Source organism: Ascidiella aspersa, chromosome 1, assembly GCF_963924565.1.
Source record: "Ascidiella aspersa chromosome 1, kaAscAspe10.2, whole genome shotgun sequence".
Lineage (NCBI taxonomy): Eukaryota > Metazoa > Chordata > Ascidiacea > Phlebobranchia > Ascidiidae > Ascidiella > Ascidiella aspersa.
The window spans coordinates 8,147,195-8,163,988 of NC_139447.1; the positions used below are offsets into that span (position 1 = coordinate 8,147,195).

General features: G+C 37.9%; 5 protein-coding genes and 1 long non-coding RNA gene across 6 annotated transcripts in view; 1 reads left to right on the forward strand and 5 right to left on the reverse strand.

The window, feature by feature from the left end:
- Positions 1–700, reverse strand: part of LOC146167033 (peripheral-type benzodiazepine receptor-associated protein 1-like) — a 39,351-nt gene extending 38,651 nt beyond the window's left edge. The window contains 2 exon segments of the mRNA XM_083389327.1: positions 40–141; positions 452–700. Coding sequence (XP_083245453.1) covers positions 40–141; positions 452–568 — 219 coding nt within the window. The 5' untranslated portion in view covers positions 569–700.
- A 624-nt stretch (positions 701–1,324) lies between these two features.
- LOC146167034 (uncharacterized) lies at positions 1,325–2,055 on the forward strand. The gene is made up of 2 exons (XR_014500994.1): positions 1,325–1,550; positions 1,879–2,055. It is a non-coding gene; the product is annotated as an uncharacterized LOC146167034 (long non-coding RNA).
- Positions 2,056–2,694: 639 nt separating this feature from the next.
- Positions 2,695–5,793, reverse strand: LOC146167035 (structure-specific endonuclease subunit slx1-like). The gene is made up of 5 exons (XM_083383321.1): positions 5,656–5,793; positions 4,807–4,893; positions 4,424–4,557; positions 3,688–3,896; positions 2,695–3,074 (listed from the first exon to the last, which is right to left on the reverse strand). Exons 1-5 carry the CDS (start codon positions 5,791–5,793, stop codon positions 2,740–2,742), a joined length of 903 nt encoding a protein of 300 aa, XP_083239447.1. The 3' UTR covers positions 2,695–2,739.
- A 64-nt stretch (positions 5,794–5,857) lies between these two features.
- LOC146167036 (ubiquitin-like protein 5) lies at positions 5,858–6,126 on the reverse strand. The gene has a single exon (XM_083383322.1). The coding sequence runs from the start codon at positions 6,077–6,079 to the stop codon at positions 5,858–5,860; it is 222 nt and encodes a 73-aa protein (XP_083239448.1). The 5' UTR covers positions 6,080–6,126.
- A 450-nt stretch (positions 6,127–6,576) lies between these two features.
- LOC146167037 (uncharacterized) lies at positions 6,577–7,124 on the reverse strand. Its single transcript, XM_083385271.1, has one exon. The coding sequence runs from the start codon at positions 7,102–7,104 to the stop codon at positions 6,577–6,579; it is 528 nt and encodes a 175-aa protein (XP_083241397.1). The 5' UTR covers positions 7,105–7,124.
- A 1,642-nt stretch (positions 7,125–8,766) lies between these two features.
- On the reverse strand, positions 8,767–16,605 carry LOC146167038 (membrane-associated transporter protein-like). Its single transcript, XM_083385280.1, has 10 exons — positions 15,962–16,605; positions 15,273–15,419; positions 14,442–14,599; positions 13,866–14,032; positions 12,805–13,228; positions 12,221–12,406; positions 11,150–11,474; positions 10,397–10,599; positions 9,537–9,742; positions 8,767–8,970 (listed from the first exon to the last, which is right to left on the reverse strand). Exons 1-10 carry the CDS (start codon positions 16,603–16,605, stop codon positions 8,767–8,769), a joined length of 2,664 nt encoding a protein of 887 aa, XP_083241406.1.
- Between the last annotated feature and the right edge of the window lie 189 nt (positions 16,606–16,794).

Here is a 16,794-nt window from a genome sequence, read left to right on the forward strand (position 1 = left end):
CAAAGTACAAATTAATAAAATTTGGCAAAAAACAATAACCTCCGAAAGGCAACTTTCCATTGATTTGCTTCTAGGAGTATTTTCCAAATGCTTTCTTAAAGTTGAAGCAATGACTTTGTTGCGTACTTCCTTTTCCATTTCCTGCAATTATTACAGAGCAAAATGATCTTAGGCTAACTGCTGTTGCAGAAAATATCAACTACAAGCAATTGCAATTTACAATTTTGAGTTTAAAACCAGTATAGGCATTGAATAACTTTCAAGTTATGCACTGCTATTCAAGAGATCGTCGTTCGATTATAGGCAATGTTACATTATAGGAGTATATTACTAACTGCTTGGTAAAACACAGTTTTAACGAATCGATTGTACAATGAGCGCATTGGCTATATTCAATAGCTTTAACCAAATTAAAATGCGACCGCAAGTACAATACATTGCCAATATTTACCGTAGTGTTTCTTCGTTCGCCCTCCGTATTTCCAAGTTCGGCTTTCAGCTGAGCAATGTGCTGTTTCATTTCGTCGCTCATCTGCTGAAGTCTGCCCACCTTTTTCTGTTTGTCCATCTTGTCGTCTCGATCTTAACCGCTTATTTTTCACGTGACGCGCGTAATTAACGCTAACAACATTTCCGCTTGGTCGTAACTCGTAATAATCCGTTTATGTCCGCGGCCCGCGCCGTATAAGTCAACACCATGTGATTCTGGCCTCTCTTAACTGCTTATCCATAATTTCCCTCTTGGCGAAAGATTGATTCTTGCCATTGGCACGGTAGGAACTTTCACGTCCATCAAATTCGCCGCGTAAATTGTACAAGTGACGCTTCGATACATTTCCGCTCGCAGAAAACATTAAACAGCAACAATCAAAAATACAAACTACTCGTTGCCGCCATCGCGCGGTAAATTAAATCTGCGGTTTTTAAAATAGTTCACCAGTCAAACTACACGTTTAAATTATAATTAATATTTGCAGTTGTACTGCCAAACTGGGCCTATTTTAGGAAAAAAAAAATTATCATTTAACTACGTTTTAACAACTTAGCATTTAAAAGTTATTTATTGTGTGGCTTTTAACGCAAATTTCACTGAATTTTGTTTCTGCATTTTTTGTCTAACTTATTGCAGTTTTGAGCATATTTTAATGTTGACGAAAGAAGGATGACTATTATGGATACGGCTTGCTGATACTATGGGTACTGCCTGATGATAACTGATCAAATAAGTGTCGCAGATATGACCAACACAGAAAATAAAATCGAACTGTTACGCTTGATATATCATGTCCGAGTTACCTGCACTTTCTATGCATCAGTGCGTCGGATTATTAAATTGATTTAGAGGTGAAAACATTCGCGATCATTTCTGTTGTTTTCTCTTGGTGTTTGAACGCTATACATTTTAAAAGATGGCTTTCTGGAGTCACCTCTACCCTGTTTTAAGGAGAAATTCAACGTTTGCCCTTTTAGTTGTCGCCGGTGGGTTAACTTTCGACGAAGTGTTCAACCGCAGTACACGCCACTTTTTCTTCGATGTACTAAATAAAGGAGTAAGTCTTTCCTTAATTAATCGTGTCGTTAATTGTAAAGTTACGATGAACTTCTTTTGTAAACCTTATGAAAAACACAAGTGTTAAACCTTAACCACCACAAAGCAAAACTTTTATTGGTATAACAGATAGTTATTCTTAAATAGAGTAGGAAGTAATTATGTATGTACCACATTGCGTAATAAAAACAATTGTGATATGTACATATAGTGGTAGTAAAAGTAGTAATTTTTACAAATAAGCCTAAGTTGAAGTTTTAAATGATACACTTGTCAATTAATGGTTAAGGTATTAAAATATATATATATATATTACCTTTGATTTTCAGAAAGGATATTCATACCTGGAGCCCAATATTCTGCTATGGCAAGCTGCAGCCGATGATGACGAATAGTGCTAATTTATTTTCAAGTTGACTAAAGTTGTCTATATTATTTGCGACAAGGCTTTTGTTTTTTATCACTGAAACTTTACATTTTTCAGGCCAATAAAGCATTTTGAGTTATTTGTTGTGTATTCTGATGTTAATCGAAGCCTATACAGAAGTAGGTAAATATTTTGAACATTCTGGATAACTGTATTCAGTTTAAGCGTCTAATTCAAAAACATCTTACTAGAGTTATTCGAAACAATCAGATTGATACCTACTTCTGTAAGGGCTTTGATATATTAACGTCTCACTACAACCTCCAACCATAATGCTCAGATAAACAGTTCTAAATCAAGTCAACCACAATAACTTATTTGGCCTTGCAATAGGATAAAACAACTTTCACTCCAAGTCTACTTGTTTTTTTTTTAGAAAGCATTGACAAATTTTATTATTTAGACAAGCCAGCTAACAATTTTTGCTATTTTTAGATTGGAATAAAACCAGTAATAGATCAAGAGGTGTTGAATACAAATTTTTTACTTATTTAGACCAGCCAGCTAACAATAAAACCAGTAACATTTTTCTACCTATACCTTGCTAAATGCCGTGTACCGTTTTCTAGAAATGCTATTCTTTTTTTTAAGTAGACAGGCCAGTTCATTTGTTATCTTTAATCTTAGTGTCTAGTATTCCACTTAAACAATGCATCATATGTCGCTAACCCTAAGTTAGATCAATGACTGTGCAAAATATCACTTTTCTCATGCCACCTAAAATTTATTCAGATTAAATTGAATCATTCACAGAAACTTAAGCTTAAGTGTCTGAACGAATGTACTGATGGAAACCATTGGTGGTTCGGATTAAGTCTCCCCAAAGTAGGGTAACATTGCACTTCGGACATATTCCTTCGACAGGTAGAATTTGGAGGTCTTCCCCAAAGAGCAGAAAGTGCTTTGCAAGACATTTCATGTGTGAAATAGCGCCACAATCCTCATTCAAGCAACATAGCTTGTCTTCTTCGCTTACATATGCTTGACAAATAACACAATTCATAATTGGGTCTTTAATTGTTGTGGAACATGTAGGTGCTGAAGGGTTTACTTTACGAGCAATTCTTGTTGCAAGCGGCAAACATTCGTCATCTGAATCTAAAAACAGAGTTTATGCATAATCTTTTTAAATATGTTGGAAACACAATCCCAAGAATAAGCAATTTTCCAACCTAAATGTGATAAGACAGTTTTATATTTTTAATATATACAATATACATAGAAAATTTTACCAAAAAAATTAAAGTGTTTCAAAAATTTGTGATGTACAGATATTCTGTAATACAGTGGTTCCCGACCTTTATGTTGTGGCAGCCCCCATTCTAGTTTTCCAAAAACCTATGGATTTGGATTTACGACAAAATTATACACAAGTAACTAAAGTTGCCAGTTAAGGTTTATGTGCATCATAATAAATTTTATCCAAAAGAAAAAACATTTGTTGCTCATTCTAAGGTAACAATTTAAAATCGACTTCCCTTAGACTCTTAAAGTAACTTAGGAAAAACCAAACGGATCCCAAAAGGATGATTAAAATATTTAAATTATGCATTTTGTTACATTATAAACACAACTAGGTCAAGGCAAATGTCTTCAGCAAAATTGTTGAATTTTCGGTTTGACAAATAGTACATGCAAATCCTGGTTTGGGAACCACTGCCCTAATACAACAGTCGCCCCTCCATAAGGGCATTAAATGTTTTTCTACCACCTTGCTTAGACTCTTGTTTATCATAGCTTGTGTGAGGTTGGGAAGACGAAGGTTCATCCAGTGACTTTGATTTTGTTTCCTTTTTGTTTGAGGCATGTTTTTTCACTTTTGCCGTCACTGGGCCATAAGCAATGGGTATGTGTGACGGTGGCACTGGTTCCAAATCAAGGGCATATTCTTGTTTCAGCCAGCGAACTACCAGGGGAAGCCTGTGAGAAATTACCCATTTTATATCAGTTATAAATTAAAATAATATTATAAGAAAATTAAATATAATATTATATCAAGGGTGTTACTCGTATTATCAGCGCTCAATTGATTATGGTGAAGTATGAATAAACGTTTGTTGAAAAATCAAAACATATTTTTTTCTAAAAATAGTCTTCTTCTAATTATGATATTATGTGGATCAGACGGCCAGACTTTTTACATAATAAGATGATTGGAATGAAATTTGTATCATCATAGTCAAACAAAAATACAAGCTTGTTAACAAAACCACAATTTTACTTACAGTAGTAAACTTATAAATATGTATATAATAAAAACATAAAGTGCTTCTGACAAAAATATATTATAAAAAACGAAATCCTATATTAAAAACTGGTCAGATTTGGACACAATTCGTTAATTTCAATTTTCAAGAATAAAGATGTCAATTGAAAAGTTTTAATTTGCACAGCATGTTGGTTATTACTAAAATATGAAGAAAACTGGATATTAATAAGCTTCTAACCTTGTCCAAGGCGGTACACAAAGCATGTTAGCCATTACACGAACACGAAAGGCAAATGGAGATTCACTTCTTTTCTTGCCAGAGACATGTTTCAGGTTTCTGGATCGGTCTGGATTTTGCCATGCCCATTCAAACTGAAAATACAGAATATCAAGACAATGCTACATTGATTCTCAAGATGTGTTAAAAGGTTAAACACCAAAAAAAAAAATTTAGTCATTTTACTACCACATAAAGTTTAGAAAAGATTATGCTGAACTACCAACAAAAATTTATCACAATTTTATGTGAAACCAGATATTTCTTATATGGATCAACCTGGCCACTGCTTGTTTAGCTTAAATTAAGATTGAACTGAAGACAAATAATACAGTTTTTCATACCCGTAGTGCAGCAATGTCAGAAGGAAATCCGTGCACGATTAAAGCCATATCCCAAGGTCCCCTTCCACTTGTTCGCCAGGCTCCGCCCTTTAAGTGATAGAGTGATGTTATAAGTAATGCAACAAAAACTTTTCTATTTATGTATTTTTTTGTATAATCTACAGTTATTCCTCTATTGGCCTGACGTTCTGTTTTTTTGTTGCACAAGCAGAAAATACAAATATGAAAATTATGCATATTTAATGCCGCAGGGCTGGGGAGCCCGGAGCTAAGCATTTTCTCTGGAGCCAGAGCCGGAGCCATTTTTGTTTTTTTTGTGGAGCTAAAGCTATGAAATTATATTATGCTCGATCTCCAATGTTAGTTAGCCAAAAGCAATTTTGTAAAAATGACCATTGAATAAGTGACTGGTGGCACCGGAGCTGGAGCCGGAGTCATTGGGTCTGTGTTTGATGGCTCCGGAGCTGAAGCCGGAGCCATTGGGTCCGTGTTTGATGGCCCTGGAGCTGAAGCCGGAGCCATTGAATATGTGCCTGATTATGATGGCTCCCCAGCCCTGTTTAATGGTGCCAACGAAAAAATGCTACATACCTTGTATGCACAATTTTGGAAATTTACAATAATACAATCTTGTTTCTAAATCAAGTCAAAAAAACATTATTTTAACAAATAAAAAGTAAGTATCTGTCAGCAAATCAAAAAGGTTGGCATAATGATGTCAATGTAAAAATGCTACATACCCTGTTTACACATTTTTAATCTTGTTTATATAGGTCTATATTAGGCCAAAATTTTTTTTCTCTAAATTAAAAGTCTGTCAAAAAATTTAAAAAAAGTTGACAGATGTACCTTATGTTTTCCTGCATTATGCTGGGTTATTCGTCGCTCAGGATTCACTGTAAAACCAATGTAAGTTCTTCCTTTATACTTCGGGTTGATGCAGTAGAGAAGGTAGCAGCCAAAAAAATTGTCAATGGCAATGACCATGATAGCGATAAAAATAATAAAAATACAGCAGATAAACTACAAAAGAGTCAACTTGCGGATGAATCTACTGGTAGTAAAGTTCCAAATTCATTCCGTCGTGAATTTCATAATCGTCAATAGTAATGTGGTCCTTGAAAATGGTGTACCACTTTTTGAGCACAATCTTGTCAGCCCTCGTTCCTGTCTGAGCGGCAATTAGCTTTTTCAGATCACCAATTGTGTCGTCTTTGTTGCACTTCACTCTGACTTTTTTCCCCAATCTGTCGTTGCAGGTTATTTCAAGCATTTCGGCAGGAGGTCATTAGTAACAGAAACTGTGTGTGTCAAATAAAACTACCTAAAAATAGATATGAAAAGTAAAAAACACATATTGATGGAGTGGTTTAGTATTTTTTGATTAGATTAGGCTGATTACAATAACTGGATTGTGATAATTTTAAAACACAATTTTTACTTAAGAAACAAGTCCTTACAAGTACAACATTATAAACATAACTTGCGCAACATAATAAAGAAAAACTTTTAACCAGTCTGCAAGCAGTAAGTATACCGAGTATGTATATCAAATATCATACTTTGTGTTGTACAGATCATAGCAACTTGCTTTCAAACAGAATAATACAACAAGCAGCACTTTATTATTCCATCCAAATAATTGCATTAAACATAATTGTTTTTTTTTTTTTTTGAGTAACATTGGTGTACTGGCTGAAAATTGGCTTGGAGAGCTTATAAAGACACATTGGGTAACGTCTGCAACACAGAGAAACAAAATTTACGCTATCACTTTGATTTGCTTGGTGCGCTTTTAACTGATGAAGGTTTTGAGCGAACTTTAGTCGTTGAACTCCGAGCCGAGTTTGGGGCTCGTTTTTCGCTTTGCACTGAAGTCCCTGTACTTCCCGTGGGTGACAAACTTGCATTTTCCTTTTTGCTGCTGGACTTAGAGCTAACTGTTTCCTTGCCAGTTTTAGAAGGTTTAGATGATGTTACAGTGCTGGTTTTCGGCTTGACCGACTTCATCTCCGTATCTGATACCATTGGCTTAACTTGCTTTGCTTCAGGAGGCTTGGCTTTCTCTACAGTCTTACTGCTAAATTTTGAATGCGGAGTGATGTCTTTAAGCACATCAAGGACTGCCTGGGGGTGAACGTCCATCCGCAAAAGGTCTACCAGGATTCTGAAAACGTGGGGGTCAAATGTGACACCTGCGTAATGGCAAAGTTCCCACAAATCGGTTTCATCTGGATTTAAAGCAGAGGAACGTCTGGTGGACGAAGTTATGGATGCAGAAGAAATCGATGATGACATTATGGAAATGTTGAATAATGTGTACTTGTACTATGTACTGTAGTAAAAAGTAAAATGATTATTATATTATACAATTTTTTTTTCATAACTTCGTTAAAGGTTTAGGTAACCCAGATTGGAAAGTTAGGTCTGCAGTTGACCTCTAAACTGCCAACTTTATCGAAAATAGAAATCTGTAAACTTGTTTAGCTACAAAAATAGGTTTAAAGTAACACACAAAACTTCCATCGAGCTTATGGTTTATGGTATAATACCTAATTTTCAGCTTCGCAATATCTAACTTTCTCATGACTAAATGCATTTCATCAAAATTTTACATGCCATGGTTGAGTGTGCCGCTGCTCAAAATTGATACCGTACCGTGACAGATACTAAGATTTCGAGACTATTTTTAACAATTACTGCTGCCAATTAAGAACTACATGTTTAATATAAATATTATTTTTGCTTTTTGAAATACCCCGGCTTACCAATTAGTCAGGCATATGATAATAATACAACAATGAAATTATGAAGACAGACAGCAGACTTAATCAAACGTTCTCCCAAACCAAAAACTCACGATAAATATTTTTACTTATTAAACTGAGAAATACGTACACTAATCTCAAAGTAACGCCTATAGTAAATTTCACACTAACTTGTGTTAAAACAGGTTTCAAAAATATAAATTTTTTAAAAGTCAAAAACGCACGCAAAACGCTTGTTCAATAGATTCGCCCAATGCATTACGTTACGGTTCGCTAATCACTGCCGTTTTTGCGGGCTTTTAAATTAATACTAGGTCAACATGAAACTACATGCACCCGGACGGACACGGAATTGAAATTGGCAAGGGGTGACGACTTTTGAATTTTCAACAATGAATTAAATAAATCAATTTGCGCAATAAACTCTTTTGAAATCCCTGCAAACGCTACGCATTGTTAAAGCTGGTTCACACTAGACGCGGGTTGCGAAAAAGTTGAAATATTTCAACTTTGACGCTTTCGGTTAGAAGCGAGAAAATTTGCCGTTAACGCTGGCAACGCGTTATGTGTGAACTGGACGACGTTAGACGCCAGACGCTAACGCTAGACGTTAACGCGTCTAGTGTGAACCAGCCTTTAGATATTCTAAATTTGCTAAATCACACTGACGTAGGCTACGCTTTTTAAAACAAAATAACTTTGCTCCTCTTTACATTAGATATAACCAGAACAAAAACCTATTTGTGGAGTCATATCAAAAGGGCCTCTATAAACCTGAAAACCGGGGGAGGTGAACAAAAACACGCACCGCAGCAGACGCACTAGTTACATAAAACACTTATTAAGGCAAGCTTTCTAGTTTTTAACTCGTGTGTACGATACATACACATGCGACATCCCTATTGCGAAATCTTACTTCCTTTTAACAACACTATCTAATTCTAGAAAGTTGCCACCTTACACAATAGAAAAAATCAAGATAACCATTCGACCTTTGTATTATTTTGAAATATTTTTGAAATTCGGGATCCAAAAACTTAAGAAATTGACAAAAGCATTACGGTATACATACAACGATAAATAGCTCAATTCTCACAATTTGCCTAAGTTAAATACGGTAATGGCCTAAAACGACTGTGTTGTTTCGCGCAATACTGGAAATGTTTCAATACAAAGCACGGAGGAGCACGAGTTAATAATGAACAAAAAATGCAGCCCAGATGGTGCCAAGAAAGGCGACGACGGATGCAGTGGCAACTGTCACTGTCACGGTGTCAAGGGCAATGACTAGCGCCCCGATGCCAAGTCCAGTGATAATCTGCGCCAGTTGTATCATGCAAGTCACAAGAGCACAGTCGGTGCCGATTCCACGTTCTTCAGAGGTGCCGATCTTGCTCTGTTGCCAAAATAAAACAGTGAAACGTACTCTTTTAAGAGCCACAAATCGAGACCCGTAGAAGTAAAACACGTGGTCCTGCTAAATCAAACAAATGTAAAACGAACAGTATTCAACATTAAATCTCCTGCGGTCTTATCGCATTCCGTCCCAAAATTGTATCACCCCCAAAAGACACGACTTAATAAGGATGCAGGGGTTTATAGTGGCACGAGAGCAGTACTATGTTGGCGCGGGTTACAAGGCTTGGGGTACAAAGAGCACATTAATCCTTTTTTTGCTAGGCTATGTCCCCCTTCCATCAGGCCATCCCTCAATCTCCTACAATGTATGTGAACAAAGATTTTACTTAATATTTGTGTTTTATCGTCGTTCAGGTAAGAAAATTGTTCTCATTTTACCACTGTTTTCTGTATTAAATTTTTGTAATGTTGTAAGGTGATATTAGTTTAACAGGTTGATTTATTGTCGTGGCTCTCAAATTTTGCAAAAATAATTTATAGACAAAACTCTACAAACTGATCACTAACATCAGATCTCTTTGCAAAGGCAGGAATAGGTCTCACCTTATAGGAGTCGTGGTACTGAGCCACCAGAAAGTAGGGTAGAGTATAAAGTGTGGCCGACATCACTCCGATCATGGAGGATAGGGCGAGGACCACGTAGATGTCTGGGATGAGGGCAACCACGCACGAGCCAACGCCGAAGGCGAGGTACCCGAATACGTACATGGCACGCGAACCGAAGCGATTGATAAGCGGCTTCAATAAGGCTGGGAAAGATTAGTATACAGTTTTTACAATTTTTTGCGATTTGAAGATTCTTGTTTTAGGCGAGGTTTGGCGTCGATACTGTTTAGTTTTATGGCATCATATCCTATATAAACATAAGCTATTGGTAAAGTCTGAAAAATAGGTTTCTATGTTTTACCGTAAGTAACCCAAGTTGTACATATTTTTAGGACTAGCAACTAATGGTTAATACGAAACAACATATATCTGTTTTATACGATATCAGAAGACATCGGAAAGAACCCTCTTTATAATTAATATAATGCCTGGCAGCAACAGTATATTCATCAGCAGACATGTTGTGTTGAAAAAACTGTTGGGACAAAATAGTATTATTTTAGTTAAAAACTCCTAGATATAGGATCAGTGGGATAACGTAGACGTAGACCAATAAAGTGGTAATTTGTCTCTTATTTTCAGACAATGCAAAGCTTTGACATGGTTAAATTTTGTTAAAAAACCTAACAAAACTACTGGTGTATCGACTTTTTCTCTTGGCAGTGATCGTTATTTAAACTTCGTTTAAAAAAATGTAAAAAGTTGTTTTAAAATATTACTCTTTTAACCGAGCCCTTTTCAAAAAACAAAACTCGTATGATCATGTCTGATAACACAAAACCTTTTATTCGTCTTACCGCAATACAGGGCCGAGGCCCCCGCGTTGATAGTGAGGCCCCAGTTGCCTATCTCGACCCCGCGTTTGTACAGGTCGGCCTGCCTCGAGTTCCTGGCGGCACGGGGATCCCCCTGCATGACGACCTGGCCAACGAAGTCGGTGAAAAAGAGGGCCATGCAGAGGAAGGCGATCCAGCCAAGCAGATGACACACGCAAAGCGATCTGGAAAAACAAATATATAAAGGATTGGAATTTAAACTATTACAGTAAAATATTGGAAAGGTTGGTTTGAACAACATTATAGATGTGGTTTGAAAGCAAGGCATGGAAAAATACTCGACGAAGTAAAACCACGAGTGCAAGAGTGATAAAGGAAAAGGTTTGCACTAAGTTACAGGATGATAAAAACTTGTGCATAGATTGGACGACGACTTCACCCACAATTGTGTATAAACATTGGTGAGAACTTGAGTTCACATAAAGGGCACTTTAGCATTCGTTTTAAGTTTATCAGCGTTTCTGTTTATATAGGTTTATAAGTGTTTTTTTTAAAAGAGCTGTTCGCGATAAAATCGTCCTAATACGATATTAATTGCGATTTACTCTTTTGCGATCAGCGTTAAAGCTTTTTAACAGTTATTTCCAGAAAAAAGAATTTCGGGAAAAAAAATATGTGAACTTTGTGAATTCCGGGTGAATGGTTTTTCGACCATTTGGATTCAGGAAAAATATCGCTGGTAAAGTGCAACAGGCAACAAAAACATAAACTCACTTCAATTCCTTTGGCATCGTAGCGATGGCGCGCACCAAGCTCTTTAAGCCTCCAATTTCCGGCTCGCCATCCTTCCCCTCATCCGAAACGACTTTGCTTTTCCCTTCTCTCATCTTCCTCTGTAGATGTTCAGAGTCGAAAAGGGACTCTTCGTCTGTAAATGTCGTGTACTCCTCAATCCGAATGTTCGGGGGTATCAGCTTCTTCCTTGCTACCTTGCTTCGGCCGTTCCGCCCAGGAACAATTCCCGGGTCCATTTCGGCGTAGAGCGACACCTGCTGGTGATGGTGAGGGTCCATCATTTGGTCCATAGAGTAATCAGAGTCTAAGAATATATTTGAATGTGAAAAAAAGAGTTTAATGTCATTTGGTAGTGCTTTATCATTTTTTATTTCATTTTGTATTTGGGGATTTGTGCAAAAAAAATAAAAAAAATAATTAATTCGGGATGAAAGAACAAAAGCTTTTTATTTTAACAAAACCACCATTTTTTGAAAAATGGGCTATAATTATTTACTGTTAATGCAAAAGTAAACTTTATACTGTTTAAAAGAAAAAACAGAAAACATCAACTGTCGTATTTTGGAGAAACTGACGATGTCTGATTTACACAGCAATTTTTTTTCATTGGTTGCCCTAGCTAATGATAACTGTATTTATTGAACAGTCAAAAAAGCATCATTGCAAAAAGAGTCAAACTTTTGGCGACTTAAACAATAGTCTCTAAGAGACCAAGAAGGAAAGTCCAAATCTACCTGTTTGAAATCGGTTCAAACTCTATTAATTGTTTCTCAGTTCCTATCTAAGAAGATCAAATAATGTTGAGTGGAATTTTTTCGCGCAATTCTAGGAAAAGTAGTTTCAGACAGACTAAAAACTAGCTTGATAATAAATTGAAAGCCATGTGAATGTGTAACATTAACTGAAGATTATAAAAGCTCGTATCGAAACGTCTTAATTAAGATGATGCCCTTTTTGGCTTTGCAAATCATTATTAAGCTACATTACAGATTCGTGCATAGGGCACCCTAATAATCCCCCCTTCTCCCACACCTGAAAGAGTGCTCTCACTCTCCTCTTCACTGTCTCCTCCCACGCTCATTCGCTGGTGGAAAGTAGGGAATACCCTCCGGGCGGCAAGCGCGTCATCGGGATGTGACGTCATCATGCCTTGCTGGTATCCCGGGTTGTAGGGAGGGGCGGAAGGTTGCACTTGGTTTGCAAAAACAGGGTACGACTCGTAATGCTGATTGCCGCCTGTAAAGTTTTGTTGAGTTTAAGACATATTTACAGTTCTGCATATTGAAGACTGGAAGCAATTAGCCACTTAAAAGTCTACCAGATAACCAATAATGTTGCTGATATCCAAATTAATACCCACAACCTTAGGAATGACTATCCGAAATTGTCCAGTCTTAAAGCATTTACATAAAAGCAAAATTCAGTTTTGTGCAATTCTGGAATCTAGGATGATTATTAGGACAAACAACCCAAACATTAGACTAGTTTAAGATAAAAATAAACACTACAATGCTAACAACAAGATTCTGAAGTTCAATGGCAACCAGGCATTTTAATTTGCCAGCCATAATTCTATACGTGACAGAAAATCTTACACATACAAATGCTCGTAGCGATCTCATTAACAAACTCACCTTGAAAAGTTCCGTAAGCCTGACGCTCCTTTTGCCTCCTGGAAGACTTCCTGGACGAACTTCCCTTCCTGCTCTTCGATCGGGTCTTCCCCCGTTTAGAAACCACAGCCGGTCTCCTGGACGAAGATCGTCGGCGGGACTTTCCCTTCGCCGACACCTTCCCGTCTTCGGTTGCCATGGTTTCGTACTCGTCGAAGAGCTTATTCCTCTTCTCTTTCATAAGCGAGTGGAGGAGCGCTCCCTCCGGGTCCTCCTGCGTCATCACTTGGCGCGGATCCGTGATTTCGGCAACCCGGAAGTTCTGGTTCGCATCGAGCACGCTCTTGCGCCCTCGCGGTCCGGATTGGGAGTTGGAGCTGCTGCTGTTCTTGTGTTTGGTCACATGATGACCGGTGTTTTGTTTTTTGGTGGAATCTTCTTTTTTCTGGGCGAGAATAAGTTTCTTTTTGAAACCTCACAAAAGGCTTACAAAAGGCTTAAGGAATTGGTTGGAGACTTCGCAAAGAATTTACTTTTAACAACAGTAGCTATTAATTTTATCGAGACATCCAAATTCGTAAGTGCAATAAACAAAATTTCCTGCACAAATGCTCGGAGCAAATACCATCAAAAGTTTCCAGAAAAATTCGAGCTCTACTGTTATTATTTGGATTTACCATCAGTTAAACCACACGTCAAAAACGTCTAATTTTGAGAAGCTTTAAAACGCACGATACTGTTATCTGCCAACAAGCAATATTAAAAACAGGTAATAATATTTCGGCGACCTTGCTTTTAACTGTAATACTAAAGCCACTTGCGTTCGAACAAAAGTAAGTTAATTATGGTTCGCTGTTTTCCACCATTATTTATTGTGTTTATGTAGTAACGTATCTTATAGAGCCTAATTTATGTGGCTATACCCAATAATTTGTTGTTGCTTGTCAAACATTATTATAAACCGGTTTACAGTTTTTATTAATGTTACAATTAAGGTATGAGTTCAAATGGCGTTCTCGCGTGCTGAGTACTTCGTTAAAAAGGTATTACGTCAAAGATTCACAAACATTTCATCGACTTACCAGTGGGACTTCCGGGATGCTGAGGATGTTCAGGATGCAAGTGATGACGAAGACGAGGGCCGACGCCGTGTAGACGACCTGGCGGTCAGAGGGGAAGTACCGACCCAGGAAAGTGTCCCGGGTCCACGAAACGCCCCCGCTTGCGTACCCAAACGCACCACCAACTCCTAGAAGTAGATGGGTATTTTATTTGCGTGAGGACGAGATGTATTACGCCATTTTTGTTAGGGACCGTTTTAAACAATGTTTGATTTTTTGTACTGTATAATTTGAACGGGTATTTGAAACTGAAACTGAAACTTACCACAAGTAAACTGAAACTTACCACAAGTTAGGATTAAATGATAAAATTTAATCGTTTTTCTAGATAAAGAAAAATTATTTGGGTGAATGGTTATTTTAGGAGAATTAAGTTTATGATTTATTTTACCAAGGCAATAAATGCGTAGCCAGCCATTAAACCATTTAGTAAGTCGCCGCGACAAAGTTACCTCAGTAAAATAGTACACTTGTACATTCTTTAAAGCTTTGTTTATGCGGCAAACAATCAGGTTTTCAAATAGTGCTCAAACAAACCTGTGAAAATTGCCTGGTAGAGAAGACAGACTTTGACGTCTTGTTCGTTGCACACATCCATCGCGTAAGCTCGGATCGGGCCTTCGATAAAATCGGCGCTAAAGTCGAAAATGACGACACCAGTGATTGTAACCGCGATCGCTGCCATGACGAAAGTCCTGGGCGGGAAGTTAAATCGTTGGTTTTAAAGAAATAAATCGGTCGGAATATTGCAGCTATATAGGCCTACCTACCGAGTTAATTCGGTATGAAATCGCTTTTAAAGAACATTGATGCTAAATAATCGGATTTGTATGAAATTCTCATCAATTTGTTCTGCATTGGTCTTCGTGAAGGTATTGTTCTGAATTTCAATTTAGTTCAATATTTTTTGCCATTGCTTTTTCAATATTTGTTGCCAACTTGTCGCTATGGTATTCCGCCCTATACATTAGAGAACTAGATAATAGCATGCGGAACGAATGTACTTATCTTTAAAAAACACAGTATAGAGAGGTGTAGGACGGTATACCATGGCGAGAAGTTTTAGCAATGGCAACAAATAGTGAACTAAATCTAAATTCGAAACAATACAGTCACGAAGACCAATGCAAAACAAATTTACAAATAAGGTTCTGAAGCATCAACTATCTTTAAAAACGCTTTCATATCAAATTAACTCGGAGAGTATAGCTGCAATATGGTCACTGACTATTAAATACTTCAAACTTTAAACTTCGCAAAAAAAAAGAAAATCTTCTACTAATCAAGAGTGTTCACTTAAATAATGTATTGTTTTCACTCCACAGTATTTTACACCCTTTGTCTATGACCAATCCACTAATTTGTTACCCTGTATCGATTCCCCGCCTTCCGTTACCAGCATCGGCAAAGTAGGAGACGATGTGTTCGCCGTTGAGGAACAAAGTGACACCGATCAGCAGCAAGAAAGTCAAGCCCACTATGAAAGGACGCCGCCGACCGAAGCGACTTGTGCACCTAAAGAAATCAAAGGTTACTTTGTCAATATAGTCCGATCAATGTAAAAATAATTTCCGGCTTGGTGTGATTCACCAAAACCTTGGGCTTTTATTAAAGCGATTTTTTTAGGAAATGTTAATTGATGATTTGTTTACATCTTTATTGCGTCAAAAATTATATTACCAAAAATTGCAGCAATTTATTGGGAAACGATCTCAGATTTTAGAAATTTATGATATATGCTATTTATTATAGCAAAACGTCATTTTGTTAAATAGGATTTATTTCGTTGTTGTTCGGTTATCGAAGAAAAATCTGTCGAAACTTGAGGTTTATTGTGAAGGTTTTTCCTTTAAACCCGTTCTATTTTAATATTTATTAAACAGCATGTTTTATATTCGATCTTATTGGTACTGTCTGCAAGCATTTATTTGAATGGCGACTTTATGATGACTTGTCCTAGGTCAAAGTGTGCCATACTGTACACAAAAACAGTTTAGTATTAACGCGTGCTTAAACTCTTAACAGCAAGCTAAAATCGATAAAACGCCCCCACTGACCTGTCGCTCACACTCCCGATGATCGGCTGCAGAAAAAAGCCCAGCACCGGACTGATCACCCACACCAGACTGTAGAGATGAGCTGGCAGGCCTATGCTCAACAAAATGGGCGTGGTCAGCCCCGCCTCCACAGCGTAACAGAACTCCCGGCCGAACATGATGCCGCTGTTCATGAACATCTGGAGTCGGCTTCGCTTTGGCGGCGGTGCTTGGTTTGCGGGACGCGACAAAAAAGCGGAAAAGGCGGAAATCGTGGACGCGGGCACGGAGTAAACCGAGCCAGAGCCTCTACGCCTTCTCCGAGCCGGTTTTGGCACAGCTAGGTGCTGGACCGCGCGGTTTTCAGACACAGGACCACCGTAGCTGGCCTGTTGACTGTGCGGCATCGTGCCTTGCAACTGGTCGTGCACTAGTGGCGGACTGGGCTTGCTGTCCGCTATTTCCAGCACTTCGAAAGTGCGCGCGCCAACCTTGACGGTTTTGTAGCTGTTCTTTTCGCCAGCGCTTGTCGGAAACGCGTGGTTGCTGTGCGCCCCCGAGTCCGGCGGTGGCGTAAAGTTGATGTCACCATCGGCCTGATAATAACCGCTAGCTTCTTGCTGGTCAATTTCTTCAAACGCCTGGTTCACTCCCTGCTGTGGCATATTTCCTAGTTGATTGCCCTACAAACTGCTGCTGTTTTTCTACGTACCGTACCTCGCGTTTATAAAGCGGGTTTGAATAGAAAAAAAAATACTCTGTAATATCGGACCCTAGATTAGCGACAATGGAGCTTAAAGCTTGTCGAATTGCGCGCCTCCTTCTTAGCGAAGTCACGGGACGCGGCTTATTCT

Bases quoted from the DNA above. Each gene is read 5' to 3' on its own strand.
- LOC146167038 (XM_083385280.1), bottom strand. From the start codon at position 16,605: ATGCCACAGCAGGGAGTGAACCAGGCGTTTGAAGAAATTGACCAGCAA. The intron at 11,475-12,220 runs GTGAGAGCACTC...ATATATTCTTAG, and splicing joins AGGAGACAGTGAAGAGGAGA to ACTCTGATTACTCTATGGAC. The intron at 8,971-9,536 runs GTGAGACCTATT...TTTTGGCAACAG, and splicing joins AGTACCACGACTCCTATAAG to AGCAAGATCGGCACCTCTGA.
- LOC146167037 (XM_083385271.1), bottom strand. From the start codon at position 7,104: ATGTCATCATCGATTTCTTCTGCATCCATAACTTCGTCCACCAGACGT.
- LOC146167036 (XM_083383322.1), bottom strand. From the start codon at position 6,079: ATGCTTGAAATAACCTGCAACGACAGATTGGGGAAAAAAGTCAGAGTG.
- LOC146167035 (XM_083383321.1), bottom strand. From the start codon at position 5,793: ATGGTCATTGCCATTGACAATTTTTTTGGCTGCTACCTTCTCTACTGC. The intron at 4,894-5,655 runs GTACATCTGTCA...TATCACTTAAAG, and splicing joins ATAATGCAGGAAAACATAAG to GGCGGAGCCTGGCGAACAAG. The intron at 4,558-4,806 runs GTATGAAAAACT...CTGTATTTTCAG, and splicing joins CTGACATTGCTGCACTACGG to TTTGAATGGGCATGGCAAAA.